At 35.3% G+C, this 17,200-nt stretch overlaps 1 protein-coding gene across 1 annotated transcript in view; it reads right to left on the reverse strand.

Annotated features, from left to right (window-relative positions):
* LOC144850167 (uncharacterized) overlaps window positions 1–17,200 on the reverse strand; it is a 72,508-nt gene that overhangs the window by 44,793 nt on the left and 10,515 nt on the right. The window contains 35 exon segments of the mRNA XM_078707390.1: window positions 81–503; window positions 754–933; window positions 1,226–1,375; window positions 1,623–1,826; window positions 2,206–2,472; window positions 3,539–3,790; window positions 4,018–4,188; window positions 4,301–4,505; window positions 4,659–4,814; window positions 5,003–5,137; window positions 5,479–5,647; window positions 6,012–6,160; window positions 6,368–6,562; window positions 6,828–7,010; window positions 7,135–7,257; window positions 7,451–7,642; window positions 8,292–8,557; window positions 9,102–9,326; window positions 9,797–9,927; window positions 10,191–10,497; window positions 10,840–11,034; window positions 11,296–11,592; window positions 11,783–11,867; window positions 12,246–12,443; window positions 12,772–12,897; window positions 13,105–13,304; window positions 13,841–14,064; window positions 14,455–14,699; window positions 14,858–15,043; window positions 15,196–15,314; window positions 15,437–15,827; window positions 16,050–16,136; window positions 16,479–16,592; window positions 16,786–16,874; window positions 16,969–17,159. Coding sequence (XP_078563516.1) covers window positions 81–503; window positions 754–933; window positions 1,226–1,375; window positions 1,623–1,826; window positions 2,206–2,472; window positions 3,539–3,790; window positions 4,018–4,188; window positions 4,301–4,505; window positions 4,659–4,814; window positions 5,003–5,137; window positions 5,479–5,647; window positions 6,012–6,160; window positions 6,368–6,562; window positions 6,828–7,010; window positions 7,135–7,257; window positions 7,451–7,642; window positions 8,292–8,557; window positions 9,102–9,326; window positions 9,797–9,927; window positions 10,191–10,497; window positions 10,840–11,034; window positions 11,296–11,592; window positions 11,783–11,867; window positions 12,246–12,443; window positions 12,772–12,897; window positions 13,105–13,304; window positions 13,841–14,064; window positions 14,455–14,699; window positions 14,858–15,043; window positions 15,196–15,314; window positions 15,437–15,827; window positions 16,050–16,136; window positions 16,479–16,592; window positions 16,786–16,874; window positions 16,969–17,159 — 6,830 coding nt within the window.

Below are 17,200 nucleotides of genomic sequence, written 5' to 3' on the forward strand. Positions count from 1 at the left end.
GCCACTACAATCTATTTTTCGTTTTCTTTTTCAAGCAACATACAGCAAACATTATAAACAACTCCTTTCTTTCCAATTACCTGAGAGACATATCTTGCAAGTTGATTGAGCAATCTCATCTTGGTAACTTCCAGATTGACATGGAACTTGATCAGGACTTCCTTCTGGACAATAATACCCTGTCTCACAATGGAATGGATTACTTGATTGTTGTCCTGTTGGACAGTAGTAGCCTGGATCACAAGGATCAGTAACGGTAGTTAATCCCTCATCTTCACAATAAAACCCAGCTGTACAATTTGAACATTGGTCGATGTCTGTCAGACCACTCGCACTAGAGTATTTCCCTCGAGGGCACTTTGGAGGATTAGCACCAGTTCCAGCGTTGCAATATCTGCCAGGAGGGCAGACATCTCCAGTTATACCATCTTCTGGGTCAATCCTGCTTGCTTTGCTGATGCAGTAATGGCCCTCTTTGCAAGGTGCAGTAACATCAGATAAGCCTAAAGAAAAAATATAAAGCAATAGAATAATTGAAATAATGGCAAAATACATTTATATTTTAACTTTATGAATCCTCTTGTATCTTTATGTTTGAATGTCGTCTGTATATTTTTGTATTGTTTTTAAGATACCCTCTTCTAGTACAGCTGTTAGAGCTACCCTTGTAAAACAAAGTTATATAAACAAATAAATTTATATCAGACAGGAATGAAGATTGAATGCAAGAAAAAGATTTAAAAAATAACTTACCATGTGTTTCACAATAATCACCCTCCGTACATTCCTGGGGCTCACTTGAGCCTCGTGGACAATAGTAGCCTGGTTGACACCTTCCACCAGTAATATTTGCAGGGCAAAGACAATCTCCATCAGTGTAGTTACCCCAGTCATCAGGTGTAGCAGTGTACGCAGCTCGGATGCAAAAATAGCCTAAGAAAAGATTCAAAAATTTAACCATACGATGGTGGATATAATAGACTCAACTCTTATATATCACCAGTGACTTATAGCATGACTTTATACTGTAGAATTGGACTTGCATTATTTATTTTATATTTCAGATAATAATTTTAAGAAGGAGGTATATTAAAAAAATATTCATTTTATGTTTAAAAAAATAACGTTAAGAAGCATATATATGTATATGGAATGATCAACAAAAAAAGAAAAGAGAGTTAGTAACCTCTTAATTAGAGAAATTAATTTGAATAAATTGGCGTACCTGGGTCACAGTCGTCTGTATATGTTGTGTTCCCTTCTGTCCCACAATACTTTCCTGGGTCACATGGAGTGCAGTCGCTTAAGCTCATTCCAAAGTCATCTTCACGATAGTATCCCTTTGGACAAGGGTACTCATACATATGTGTTGTTCCTAATTAAAAATAAATTAAATAAATCAACTTGTATTAAAATTCACTATTGCATTTAATGGTTCAGTGTAATTCATCTTTCATGTAGCTAGTGCCGAACATAAGCAAGCTAAGATAAAAAGGTATACTAGTTATAATTCAAATTAGTGAATGCAAAATAATGGTATACGTCCATTTCAGCTTTGTAGGTCCATTTAGTGTCTCACATAGCTTTTACAGTGACATTTTTGAGGAGTATATTTGACTTACCATTAGGACAATAATATCCAGCAGGGCATCTATATAAGCTGAAGTCACTAATAGATTCTGGACAGTAGTAACCAGCAGGACAACTAAAGCATTCTGATTGTTGCTCTAAGTTATTGTAAGTTCCAACCGGACAACCTAATGGCACTGCGGTACCATTAGGGCAATAATGTTTAATAGGACATGGTCCACCAGTTGAGTCTCCTCCTATGTTAAAATATGATAAAAGATAATTATCTAGTATGTAGTATTACTTGATTAAATGATTCGTTTAGTATAACTAATATAGAATTAATATTTGTGTAATGGATGGCAGTTATTAAAATAGAGACTTGACATGTACAATAGTTAATAAATACAGGTTTATTGGACCAACATCTCCTCCACCTTAACACAAAGTCTTTTCTCATTAACGAGGTCAGATAGAGGTCACTCCATCTCAATGCCCTCTATCGGAGAGTAACATTCTTTAATTATGGGGTTTTTTTCTAATGAGCTTTACGCAATACAACCATCTCCACTAAAGTTCCTTCATTTTGAGCTGTCACCAAATGGCGCTCATTCCACAGCAGCTATACATTCTTACCTGTAGGATTTGGATAGATTGCTCCACTTGTGCAGAAGAAACCAGAATCACATTGACCTTGTGGCTGGGTGAGGTTTACAGTTCCACAGTAGTAACCAGGATCACAGCTTTCACATTCACTCTCATCTTGAAGTCTAAGCAGATCTGAGTATGTACCGTTGGGACAAGATTTGGGGTAGGTTGTCTCTTCTGGGCAATAAAAACCCTGAGGACATGGACCTCCTTCACCGCTGTATGTTCCTTCTTCAGGGTTACTCACATTAACACCTGAAACAAAAACAAACCAACAAATTCAACTTTTGTAAATTCAACAATGTTTACTTTGTTGAAATAAATATTAAATAAAAATTTTTTACAAATTTTAAATACCATGAGACTTACTCATGAGGGTGAAAGACATTAAATATAAGGCAGGTTTTATTACATATATTAATATACAAATAATGAATGTTTATGAGTGTAATGGTACAAATAATGGCATGAGGTGAATGATGAAAGGTTATATCAACGAGGCAACGCCGAGTTGATGTAACCTTTCATCATTCACCAAATGCCATTATTTGTACCATTACACGAATATTAAACATTCATTATTTGTTTTATATAACATCTAAATAGATTCCTGTCATTTGAATCAAATATAAGGTAGCCCTAGCCAAGAGGCCTACATTTCATTCAGATTGATTAAAACAGTAATATTATAATATTAAATGTTAATGTTATATTTATATGGATTTTATAAACACACCTACTTTAGTGTTAATTATGTCAACAAACAACCAAATAATCCTATGCTTAGCAAGGCTAAAACGCCTAGGCTAGGCCTAGCCTAATACTAACAGGCCTAGCTAGGCTAGACCTGGTGTAGTAGTACTAGATTGGCTGAAAGGCAAAACTTCGACAGACAATTGGAACTTATCTTGACTAATTATGGTTTTTCCAACGATTCCACGTCTTGTAGGGATGTCCCCATTAAGTAATCAAAATCCTAAAAACGATCTAAAGCTAATTTAAATGCCTTTTTGAATGAAATTAGTACATATTTATCTCCAAATCGTACACAAAAATCTGCTGCTTTTGCATATCTCGCGGTGGTGTTTACAAACAGAGGCAGGACGACAGGTGGCGCTGTTGTATTTCAATGTAATTTTTGTATTCTAAATTTTTTTTCATCCGCGAAACGTTTTTTTTTTTCGTACACAAAATGTTTAAAAAAGTACTATTAAACGATCGTTTAATAGTGCGTACTATTGCACGCCATGTGACCCACAATCGTCCAATCAAATGACAGGAATTTATTTAGGTGTTATATAATAATAAATATAAGACTAACCTTGGAGACAATAGTACCTAGGCTCACAGACACCAAAATCATCACCAGAACTACCATCAAATTCTACAATGCCAATGCCTTGACAGTAATGACCCCCATCGCATGGAAGACACTCATCTTCTCGTGCCATTCCCAAAGCAGGATTGTAGGTTCCTTGTGGACATGGTATTGATTCGTTTCCTCCAGTGTTGACTGGGCAGTAATGACCACGAGGACATTCAAGAAGTCTTTCTCCATCTGGACAATATCTCCCTACATAGATTTATGTACATTATCATTCAGTAAAAAACATAACTAAAAACAATATTACCTTTTTTATTATTTATTTAAATTTTTGTGATAACCATAAAAGACAATAACAAAAATATATTACAAACAAGATCTAAGTGCTGAATATGCTATATACCGCAGTAACAACTTACAATGAATGTAATGTTATTGTTTGCATAATGAATCTAAATAAAAATAAAATAACTCACTCTCTGGACAATCAAAGCATGAACTTTGACCTGTAATGTTGGTAAAGTACCCTCCTTCACATCTCTTTGGTGCGGGTGAACCTTCTGGACAATAGAAACCAATAGGGCATATGTCACCTGTTGAACCATCTGTTGGGTACTGTGACTTTGCTTTGCCTAAGCAGAAGTAGCCTGAAAGAAATATACAATTTATTAAAGACTATTCAAGATACATATCTAGAGACAAAACTAAACATTGTTTTACCATCATTAGTTATAAATGGTCAATAAATTGTGAGTATACCTGAAGCACAAATGCCATTTGGTCCGTAGAGTGCTTCACCATTACACACCTCACCAGGAGGACAATCTGTACAATCTTCAAGTTCCTCTAAGCCAGTGCGGTTGCTGTAAGTACCGTTCTCACATGGGTAATGGAATGGGTCAGCTGTACCTGCAGGACAGTAGTAACCCTCAGGGCAAAGACCACCGGCATCAGTTGCATTTTCCTGTATAAATATAATATTGTATAAATGTATTAAATTTTAAAAAGCAAGTTACACAGTATAGAAAATAAGAAAATGTATATAAATCTACATTAATTAATTAAGACTTTACTAGTTTCTTGTTTAAAAAGAATATTAATTATTTAAAAAACTGACCAATGGATGAGAAGTGTTAGCTCCAAGGATACAGTAATGACCTGCAGCACAATCACCACTGACTGCACTCAGACCTGTTGATCCACAAAACTTGCCAGGAGTACAATAATCACAAGCATCCAAGTCTTGACCACCAGTAATTTCACGGAATGTACCCTGAGAAACAATTTATGTTGAAATTTATGAGTGGAATTGCATAAGAAACATATTAACACAATATTATTAGCACCTTAGCTTGGTGGTTAAAATCACACAAGTCAAGATAAAATCCTGCATCAGTAGCAGATTTTTTTAAAAATAATATAACCAAGTATAGAATAATCATATATATATTTTCCACTTACCAGCGGGCATGGAGTTGGCAGGACGCTCTCTGGTGGACAATAATGTCCAATATCACAGATGATCTGCTCAGAGGTACCAGTGCCATTGCAGTAGTATCCTTGCAGGCAAGTCAAACATTCTTCTGAATTGGCAGCCTAAAATGAAAAAAATAGTGGTGCTTAGTAATTTACATAATTGTTTTTCAATGTCAGGGCTGTAGGGTTGGACCTTGGCTCTATCCCAGTACCAGGTCTATCTTAGATTCAAAACATATCAAAGTTTCATACAGTATTAACTTGAGAAGAAGACAAAAATAGGACGGACCATGATTTTCTGTATTATTTCGAACCTATTTAACTGTTTAACTACACTCACTACAGAACATTGTAGAATAACAATAACAATTACTTTACTTCCTTTATGTAAACACATGTCATATCACAAACCTGACTCTACTAGTGCTTATTCGCCATGCAAACCTTAAAAGAATACATACCGTTTGATATTCTCCTCTAGGGCACGGTTCTGGTTTGTAGGCTCCTGACAAGCTGTAATGTCCTATAGGTGTGCTGAACTGAATGGCTGTTCCTGCACCTCCTGTACAGTAATAGCCTGCCTTGCATGGACCAGTTGGTTCCGGATTATTATCACCAGCACAGTAATATCTACATAAGATTCATAGAAAGCATGTTTTCAACTCACATACTATAAAACATGATGATAATGAAAATGAATTACTACGTAGTTAATTGGTCAAATGTTTTCCTTACTCTGATGTACAGAAGGCTAGTGATCTGGAGGGTTCGGGTCCAACACAAGAATTAATTGGAAGTATTTTAAAAGTATTCTCACATGTATGTATGTAAAGATTAGCTCAATATCACCTAAGGATAGCGAACAATATCATAACCATATCATCCCTCCTCTTGAGAAGAAAAACACAGTGAATTGCCCTATATCTTGAAGGTCGATGTGTATAAAATGTTATAAAACATTTCTAACATCAAAACATAACTAAAAAATAATTACCCTGGATCACAATCAATACAGTCATCAGGTGTTTTAGAACCTGATGAATTACTGTAGGTACCATAAGGACAGTTAGCTGGCCAAGCAGATCCTGCTGGACAGTAGCCTCCCGCTGGACATAAACCACCAGTCAAACCATCTGGTGGAGCCTAAAAGAATAAATATTATGGTTAAGATAAACAAAAAAGAGTACTGTAATTCCATTGAAGATACTTTACTGTATAAACAGTTATGATAGAATCAATCTAAAACTGTGAAACCAGAGCAAACCATGGAAATACTTGTGATCTCTTAAACAAAGCGTTTTAGATCGTTAGAAATTACATGACATTAAACATAATCTCTGTCCATCTTACCGATGTGTAAGCTTTCTCACGGCAGTAAAAACCTGGGTCACAAAGATCTGTTGGTTCAGTATTTCCAAAACCATCACAGTAGTATCCACCAGGGCAGGGAGAGCAGTCATCACTACGTCTCAAGTTAGTAGTATTGCCATATGTACCAGCAGGACATTCCTGAGGAAATGTACTTCCGGATACACAGAAATAACCCTACAAAAAGAACACATTAGATTTAATATCATTACTTATAAATATTACAGTACTGGCTATTCTTTTATGATCTTCCGAAATAACCCTACAAAAAATAATATTAGCTACTGGCTATTTTCTATTGTACCAATGATTAGATCACTAATTCAATTTGTAAGGGACTCACACAAAACTTTACACAATTACAATGAATCAACTAACACACAACCAACTTGAAATGGTCAAACACACACTTTTGCACTTGGGCCAATCAAGACACCCTTACCTGAGGACAATCAATAGGCCAAGCCAGGCCTTTACTACTGCAGTAGTAGCCCGAGATACAAATGGTACATCCACTTGAGTCTTCACCTGCACTAGCATTTAGATAAAAGCCCACTGGACATGGATTTTCATAGGGATCAGCTGTACCTACTGGACAGTAATGACCTCCAGGGCAATCTCCAGCCTAAAAAATTAAATAAAAATTTGAAACATTTTGACAGCTGCCATAACATTTGCTGTTTAAAATTCAGCTTAAATATAGCTAATCCAATTTCTTGGATCTATTATAAGAAATAATTTCAACTTACAGGTTCTGATAGACCAGGGGGAGAGCACCACTTGCCCGCTGGGCAGTCCTGACAGTCAAATTCTTCCACAAGACCTTCCACATCACTGTAAGTTCCATTTGGACATGGTCTTGGAAATGGATCCTAAAAAAATCCAAATAATCATTTTGTAAATGTCATTTCTTACAATGTGTTCATTAAAAGAAACAAAATATTTTATTAATACAGTAATGGATATTATAATAGTAAAAATAATTTTAATTTAAATTGTAATACTCATTGTAAGTTAGATTGTTATTTCTTCCACTAAAAAAAAGAAAAAAAAGATGCAACTTACTAAATCACCACTGAGACAGTAGTAGCCTACAGGGCAGGCATCATTCTCCAAGTTTGGTGCAGATGTATGATTATAATCGCAAAACATTCCGGCAGGACAGATTTTATTAGCGTACATGTTGTCTCTGGTCGTTGTTTTGCTGTCACAATAGTAGCCTGCTTCACAGTCACTACATTCTGGTGCACCAGTGTCCTGTATACAGAGAATATAACAAAATCATCTATTTTATTTAAAAGTTAAGTTTCTCAAAACAGACTCCATGAAACTAGTGCTATTTCTAAAAATGTTTTTGCACTATTAAAAACAGGGGTGGATCCAGAGGGTAGCATTATAGGGCACAAGATCTCCCCTTTGACAGGTAAAATGACATTTTTTATATATCTATTTCTCATAGACTATCAATATTATATGTAAGCGATTAATTAAACTACTTTTTTTTACTTTTATATGTAAGCGATTGTTTTGAAATACTTGACTTTAAAGATGTATTGTCCCCCTGAAAAACATTTTTTAATTTTTTTTTTTTTGAATATGCCAGTTTAATGTCACATAATAGTTATTAACTTCGTCAAAAAATTGGATCGAAAAAAAAATTATTTACCTGAAAAAATTGGAATTTAAAGCAAAAAATGGTCAAATTGGCTGCCAGCCAATGGATTTTTGGTTGAATTTAACCATTTATTATGTTATTTTATAAGTGAAAACATCATTTTTTTTTCTTCGGAAGTGATTAACTTTATGGAAACTACAAAATAACCTATTCAAAGTCTGATTTAATTAATCTTCATTTTTCATGTTTTTGGGGGACAATACATCTTTAATTCTCTTTCAAAAATCTCACCGAGTACGATGCTTTTTCGCATTCAATGGGTTCAGTGTTACCAGTTCCAGGGCAGTAGTGTCCTGCAGTGCACGTGGTACAATCATTCAGTTCTTCACCATTCAGTTCATCTCGGTACGTGCCCGATGGGCATGCTGTGGGAAGGGAGGCCCCTTCCAGACAGTAACTTCCTTTTGTGCATGTTACGCACTGTTCCCATCTGGTGTTTCCAACTTCGTTTGAGTATGACCCAGCTGCACATGGATATTGTGTGCTGTATTGTGTTCCTGTTTTCGATAAAATACAAAGTTGGTTTAAAGTGTTTCTAATTTATTATGAAAGGTGTCATGGCTGGTAAGACATAGAGCATGTACGTCAGTCATTTTAAGATACATACATAACTACATCTACTGCTTCCATCAACAAATAACATTTATTTATACTCATTTTCAAATTGGTTATTCTATTTCAAACATATCCAACAGCAAGAAGTCAAACATATAGACACAAACTTTGCTGGTGTGCTCTGATAATGCATTATAGTTATTTCTTCTTCATGTGTGCTCCTTGTAATGTTGCAGAGAGTTTAATGCATATGCTGGTTGACAGGAGGCTGATATAATTACACTATTATTATCTATTATTATTATTAGTCAGTAACAGGATACCTATTCTCAACATGTATGTATGAATCCATATTTTATCCTCTGTCTATGTAGTCTATAAATCTAGTTGTCTAGCAAATATATTGTTTCTGTATAAAAAATATCAACCCTTGTCATCCACAAACCCAGTTACAATACTACACCATCTACTCATGCATTGACTGACCTGCTGGACAATAGTGACCAGTGATACATTCCAGTACTGGCTCTGTAGATGCTTCTATACAGTAGTAGCCTCTTGGACATTCGTAGCATTCCGAGACTGCACCTAGATTGGTCTTGTTAGAATAGGAACCAGCTGGGCAGGGATGCTGTGTGCGATGTTGAGTGGACAATGAACAATAGTAACCTGGAGCACATTTTTCTGGTGCCTGGTTCACTCCACCAGTTCCTAAATTAAAAGAGATTACACAGTGACAATTTATTCATTAGTTTTTGTTATGTTTTTTTTTATTATTGAATAAAATTTAAAAAAAAGAAAGTAATGAAATAGGTAAGTATCAACCAAGAAAACAAGAACAATTTAGCTTCAATATTAAAATGCCAAAATGTTTACAAAAATTAAGAATATTTAATTGAGTCTACAAAATAATAGGGCATTGTGTATATTTGAAGAAAATATGATTTTTATAATAAGTAATATAAAAGGTGTACTGTAAACTTAAATTTAAAAAAATTCTTAGTTGGGCACAACTAGTAACTATGTCAAATTAGAAAATTGTAATATAGTTTCACAAACAAATTATTATTTGTTGCTTTCTTTCGGTGCCCAAATATAGTGGTGATATACCCAAATATGGTAGTGATATGACATCATCATGGGCACATTTTTTTATAGTGTAGACAGAGCTTTACACATACCGATTGGACAGGCAAACTGTACAGGGCATGGATCACATTGAAAAGAAGCTGTGAGGTTGTAGTAGTCTGTATATGTCCCAGCAGGGCAGGGATAAGTAAATGGATCATCAAGTCCTTCAGGGCAATAGTACCTGTAGAGATACAAAATAATTAACAATAATTTCTTTTATCTATAATATTTAGTTAATACCTAAAAAGTTATACAAAGTGGTCACATTCTATTTTTTCAATAAAATATTTTTTGAAAAATATGAAAATACATAAAATATTTACAAATTACTACAGCAATAGAAACAATCATGGCAAATTCAGTAATTAAAATTGTATTTTTACACGACAATTAAGAATAATATTTAAAAAATACTTTTTGAAATTTCATTTTTTCTTTACTTACCCAGGTTCACAAACAGAGTCTGGTTCCACTAAACCAGTCCTGGTACATGCAGACCCAGCAGTGCAATTACGGCAATTAGTAAGAGCATTCTGGCCAATGCTAGGGTTGTATGTGCCCTGTAGACATGGCATTGGGGTATCGGTTCCACTTGTACAATAATATCCTGCTGGACAATCTTTGCAGAAATCTTGAGATGTGGCACCTTCTTCCTCTGTGAAAGAGCCACCAGGGCAGGGATTGTCTTGGTCATTCTCGGTTCCAGCTGGACAATAGTAGCCTTTGTGACAAAGCAAGCCTTCTGCACTTCCTGTCAAAGGAATCAAGAAATATTAAACTTTGCTAATTCACTAATTCCATGTACAGCATCATTTATCCTTAGGCAACCTAAAGCTCTGTCTACACTACCAAACTTTATGTGACAAAAAAATGTGATGTGCCCATATATGGACATGATGATGTCATATCATTACCATATTTGGGCACATCACACTTTTTCTTTGTCAAACTAGTTTGATAGTGTATACAGAGCTTAACACATTGCCACATAACACCTGTCACCAATGCTTCTCATATACACTATCCCTCTTATTCAGACTACCATCAACAGTAGCAGCTGTGACTGTCACTGACATCCAGAACTATTTCTTACCTTCGGGACAGTAGTAGCCAGCTGGGCAAGTTATGCAGTCAGTTTCCTTAACAGCACCAAGACCGTTGTAATAATTTCCCCCTGGACAGCCGTTGTCCTGTGGTCCAAGTGTTCCTTCTGGACAATAATAACCTCTTGGACAAATGTATTCCATACCTGGAGTTCCTACTACTGGATCAGCTGGACAATAGTAACCTGATGAAGAAACAATAAAATATACTTAAACTAAACTACAAAATGTGTAACTTTTTGGAAAAAATATTAGACTAAGGTCTAACATATATCTTACCATTCATTAATGTAAGACAACTTTATTTAAAAATTGAAGAAATTAAATCAGATTATAAGATTAAATACTACAAGAATGCCTTCATTTTTAATTTTTTCTTACTCCTAAAGACCTCTGCTTTGTTTAAAGCGCCATAGAAATGAAATAAAAAAAACAGATGACAGTACCTTGTGGACAAGGAGCACAACCTTCAGTAGAGCTTCTAGCCCCAGTCTTATTTCCATAAGTACCAGAAGGACAGGCCTGAGGTGTAATCCCATCCTCACAGAAGTAGCCTTGAGGACATATCCCTGATGTGGGAGTTTTACTTGTACTGCCTTCTGCACATGCATAGCCTGCATCACATTCAGAACATGCTACACTGGATTGGTTACTGTAGAAGCCTGCATCACATATCACTGGTTCAACATCCTTCTGGTTGCAATAGTAGCCTCTGGGGCATGGAGTACAACTAGTTTGACCACCTAAAAAACAGTCAAATTATTGAATTTGAGTGCAAAACGTATAACTGTAATAGTTATTTACAAATGGTGTGTCTTCTGTGCTCTGTTGCTATGTTAATGTTAACTTACTAAAAAATAAAATAACACATTTGGTATCAAGTATCAACACATATGACATTGTTAAACCAGAAAAAAAGGAATATTTATTTACCTAAACTGTAGTAGCCATCAGCACATGCTGGACCAGTTTGATTGGTCATTGGGCATTCAAAACCAGCTGGACATTCAGTACATTCCTACAAAAAAAATTATGTTAATGTATCAAAATCCAAATAAATAAATAAGTGAATAATATATAAGGATTTTATCAAACACTACGGACTATTTCATTGGAGTACCTCAATATTGGTGCTTAGCTTCCAATTAATGTGTTTTATACAGTCAACTCTCCCAATACGGACTTTGTGAAAACCAGAAACTCTCCCAATACCAGACATTTCTTGAAGTCCAAACAGTCCCAAATTCCTTTTTACCATTAAAACTTTCTGGAAAACCAGACATATTTGGCCAGCCCAAAGATGTCCAGTATTGGGAGAATTGACTGTATATTTTTCTACTATATTTCTCTTTTAAAAGAAAAATTGAATTGAATATATCATACAAAAGTAATTTACCGTTGATTTTGGTTCAGCATATGAACCAGGGTAGCATGTGATTTGGTAGCTGCTGTAAACAGATGGGCAAGCATAACCTCCTGGGCAAGTAGTACATGACTGTTGACCTCCGATACTGTATTGACCTGCCTCACAATCTTCAATGTCTGCTGCGATAGTACTTGGACATTGTTTACCAGTGGGGCACCTAGTACACACCTGTGAATAATATAAAATATACTATTACACTTAACTAATTTAACCAAAAGTTGGAAATTTAAAAAAATTTAAATACATAAAGAAAAAAACTATAAATAATATTTGAAGTAGTAAAATAGACTCTATTTGTGAAAAAGTGTGAAATTATCCAAATAGAGAAGTTTCTTTTTGTTATGAATGTTTCAATACTATAAGATGTATACTAAAAATCAAATGTTTTAGAAACCAGACCTTTTGAGCAATGTCTGGCTTGAGAAAGTTGATATTAGAATCACATGTTTTGAGGAATTAAGCAATAAGTGACACCATAAGTTATCGAACTACATACCGTTTGCAAGCCAACAGAATATGTTCCGGGCAAGCACTGTGTGGTTGTATCTGTGTTTGTGTTTGGGCAAGCATAACCTTCTGGGCAATCTGTACAATCTGTCGCATTACCAACAGAGTAGGTTCCCTGATGATAAAATAAACATTATTTTAAAATTATAAATATGCAAAGTTAATGATGCCTTCCAAAAAATAATCATATATTAAATATATGTTCCCAAAAATGACAGTAAACACACAAAAACACATTACTGTAATTTACTATTATAACTGACAAATTGACTAATGAAAAACATCATATCAATCTTTTAAAATCAGACAATTAGTTTCTTACCGCTGCACATTGTACATTCGCTGATCCATCTGTCTTAGGACATTCCCATCCGTTGGCGCAAGTCTGACATCGAGAAAACCCAACATAGGAGTAGGTACCTACAGGGCAGTCGCCGATAGTACTGTCATCATCGATGTTGGGACAGTACTTGCCCGGAGAGCAAGCAGTACAGTATGACTGCATTCCAATGGAGTACGATCCTTGAATGAAATAAAAAAAAAACTATTCTAACAACCATTGTCTGCTCTGTCTACACTATCAAACTAGTTTGACAAAAAAAGTGTGATGTGCCCAAATATGGTGGTGATATAACCAAATATGGTAGTGATAATGACATTATCATATCCATATATGGGCACATCACATTTTTTTTCTCCTCACATAAAATTTGATAGTGTAGACAGAGCTTTATTTTGGTTACTTACAGGTGTATCAAATTTATTTTCTGTTTTTATGGAAATTGGTACTAACTTTTTAAAAATGTTTTTTACTTAATAGATTTTTATACTTGTGTGTATATACAGTACTACATTATACTGAGTTGAAATGACTATAAGATTATGAATGAAAGAAATAAACCTATTTTTTATGTTTAAGAATGTTTAATTTACTCTTAAGAAGTGTGAATTCTCTAGAATAACGATGTATGGTAGCTCTATTCCAATAAGATCCAAATACTTTCAGAGAATCATAAAAGTGTAGTAAAATAATGATGTTAAATAAAGAAGAATGTTACCAGGTAAACATTGAAACATGGCAGTTGGATCTGTTGTAGACGGACACGCAAATCCAGAAGGGCAGTCTGTACAGTTAGCCTGTGATCCACTGGAGTATGAACCAGAAATACAAGCAACGGGGGCGCTGTCTGTTGTCGGGCATTCATAGCCAGCAGGACAAGCAACACATTCTGTGTATTGTTCTAAAGTGTAGGTTCCTGCTGAACACACTTGGGGTAGAGAACTGAAAAAAAATTTATAATTTTAAAAAGGAACTTTTTTGATGTACAAAAACAGTGGCAACTGTAACTGATCTCATGAAAATTTGAAATAATTTAGTGGATTAAATAGTATACAAATAATAAATGTTTATGAGTGTAATGGTACTATTGCATGCCATGTGACCCACAATCGTCCAAGCAAATGACAGGAATTTATTTAGGTGTTTATAATATTATCTACTGCTTTAAGAAAATAAAAGAAAATACCAAAACATCCAACACCAAGTAAGTTGTCTCATTTGAGGCCGAGAGAGGAGTAGAAACAATTGTGAGTTACAACCCTGGCACTACATCAGGATTGAACTCTGGACCTTGGAATTGGAAAGCAAGCTCCACTAAGTCACAAGCCTTACCTTGGATCTGGGCACTCAAACCCAGCTGAGCAATCTGTACACTGTGTTTGCAACTTAATTCCATCTGTGTGTTGACCTGGCTGGCAGGTTATAGGTTGTTGATTTGTGTATGGACAGGCCTGTCCAGCGTTGCACTCAGTACAATCTGATTCTCCCAACAAGCTGTATGATCCGGTGTCACATGGTACAGCAGTACTTGAATTACAAGATGAACCAGCAGGACAGGAAAAGCATAAAACATCCCCCTAAATAAAAAGGAATTCATATTGAGTCATTTGGTACTTAAGTACTTAGAGGGCTATTCCTGGTTGAATTTTTGTTGGTTCTTGTCTGTGTTTGTTTTCTTTATGTATGATTGTACATTTGTATGATTCATTTACATAATTAAATATTGTATACATACCAAATCACTGTATGTTCCATCGTCGCAATTTGAAGGTGAATCTCCAGGATTCAGGCATGATTGACCAATTGGACACAGGTCACAAGCTTTTGAGCGGTCATTAGAGTAAGTTCCTGCTGGACATGGCTGTGGAGCAACTGACGAGTCAGCACAATAAAATCCAGCTGGACAATCAGTACAAGTAACCTAAAGAAATCAAGTGAGTGATTTTTTGTGATGAAAAACATACAATTTGACTAATGAACAATAAGTCAAGAAACATAAAATCATCAATATTAGCTTTTAGATAAATGAATGCCAACAAATGTTTAGATGGCAGAAATTTCAAATGTGCTTACTTCACCAGATCCAGAATATGTTCCATTCTCACAGAGTACAGGTGACTGATTTGCATATGGACAGGTATATCCTGCTGGACAGGCTATACATGTTGACGACTGCTCAAAGCTGTATGTACCTGAAAATGAATACAACATTTGAAATGTTTCAATTTTAGTAGGATAAGTAAGTTTTGTTTAGTATTCAATGGCAATGCTATCCATCCTAGGCCTAAACCAAGTACTTGTTTTTATAACTTACCTATAGGACATGGTGAACAAATACCAGCACCTTCAGCAGCGTACGTTCCCACTGAACAATTTCGAGGCAAAATCCTTGCTGACCCATCAAGGCATTCATGTCCAGATGGACACAATGAACATGATCCTGCACCGGTCAAACTCCACTGACCTTCAGGACAGACAGTACAAACTTGTTGACCAGCGACACTGTAATAGCCTTCATCGCAGTCACCTGGTGTGTTGGTCACGATAAGGCACTGTTTTCCTGCGGGACAGAAGGTACAACTGATTTGACCCGCTTGATCTTGGTACGTTCCTGCTGGACATTCTTGTGGTGATCCTAGAGGAGTTGGACACATGAACCCACTGGGACAAGGAACACATGCTGTGCTGTTTGAATACTCGCCATACTGTGAAATAAAAGAAATCAAAACATCATAATACAAAATATGACATCTATATTTAAAAATGTATTATTTAAAGTTAATGTTGATCCCTTTGGAAAGGTGATACTTACTCAACAAATTAAGAAGAGGAGGAAAATGAAAAAGCTTTGACCATCTACATCACTGACAATATTTGCCTCATTAGCCACAAGATTGCAAAAAAGACTAAAAATTATTTATACTTACGTTACATGTTGCAGGCACTGCTGTTGGGTCACCGCACACTTGACCTGTAGGACACTGGTAACACTCTCGAGTTCCTCCAGTTGAATACTAGAGATTCAAAATATTTCATATATCAATATATAAACATGTTTCACTTTCAAATAAATTGATAGTTTCAAATAAATTGATAGTTTCTAATAATTGCAAATTACAAAAACTTAACTTAAAAATGAAATTTCATAAGACTCTGAATCTGAAACTAATATCTTCGAAAAATGTTTTCATCTGGTTTTTATAATAACTATCGGTATATAATTATTTACGGTAAACCATTCATGAATACGTACGTGTATTGGAAGTCGAAACGTTGCGCACGTATATATTCAAGAATTATATACAGATAGTTAAACTATTATCCTTCAGAAATGAAAGAAAACGTAATCTACTTACAAATCCAGATTCACAAGCCTCTGGTTCTTGATCTCTGTTTGGACATTTGTAGCCTGATGGGCAACGGGTGCATGAATCAGACCCAGTGGAGGTTGTGTAATAACCTGGAGAGCACTGAGAATAAAAAGAGAGAATATTGAATCATACACTAAATATGCAAATCATGTAGAGTTTTGTTTTCTTCTGATTTTGCTTTGGAAGCAAGCATATTGTACCTAAACATAATTAGTGGCAAAACTTATTTTCGAAAAATCTGCATATAACTCTTCTCCAAGTACAGGGACTTGTTATAAAATGACATATTTACCTGAATACACTGTTCTAATCCTGTTGAATCACCATAGTAACCAACTGCACATTCTGATGGAGTCTGAGTTGCATCGTCACAATGGTGCCCTAAACACAATAAGTAACAGTTGTTGATAAAGTTACATTAACAATAACATACATTATCGATAAAAGTCTTTTAAAAATAAAATACAGGACTAACCTATTGGACAAATGCTACATTCTGTATTTCCAGTTGTGTTAGCATACCAACCAGCAGGGCATGATGTAGTTGTACCTGTTGGCGTATTGGCACAGTATGTACCCAGCAGACAGGGGTCACAGGTCGTACTTTGGGTTGGGGAATATTCACCAGCATTGCATATGATTGGCTCGGAATCAGTAGTTGGACACCTAAACAAAATAGTAATTATTAATTTAAATTGTGATATTAT

This window comes from Antedon bifida, chromosome 8 (genome assembly GCF_963402885.1).
Source record: "Antedon bifida chromosome 8, ecAntBifi1.1, whole genome shotgun sequence".
NCBI lineage: Eukaryota > Metazoa > Echinodermata > Crinoidea > Comatulida > Antedonidae > Antedon > Antedon bifida.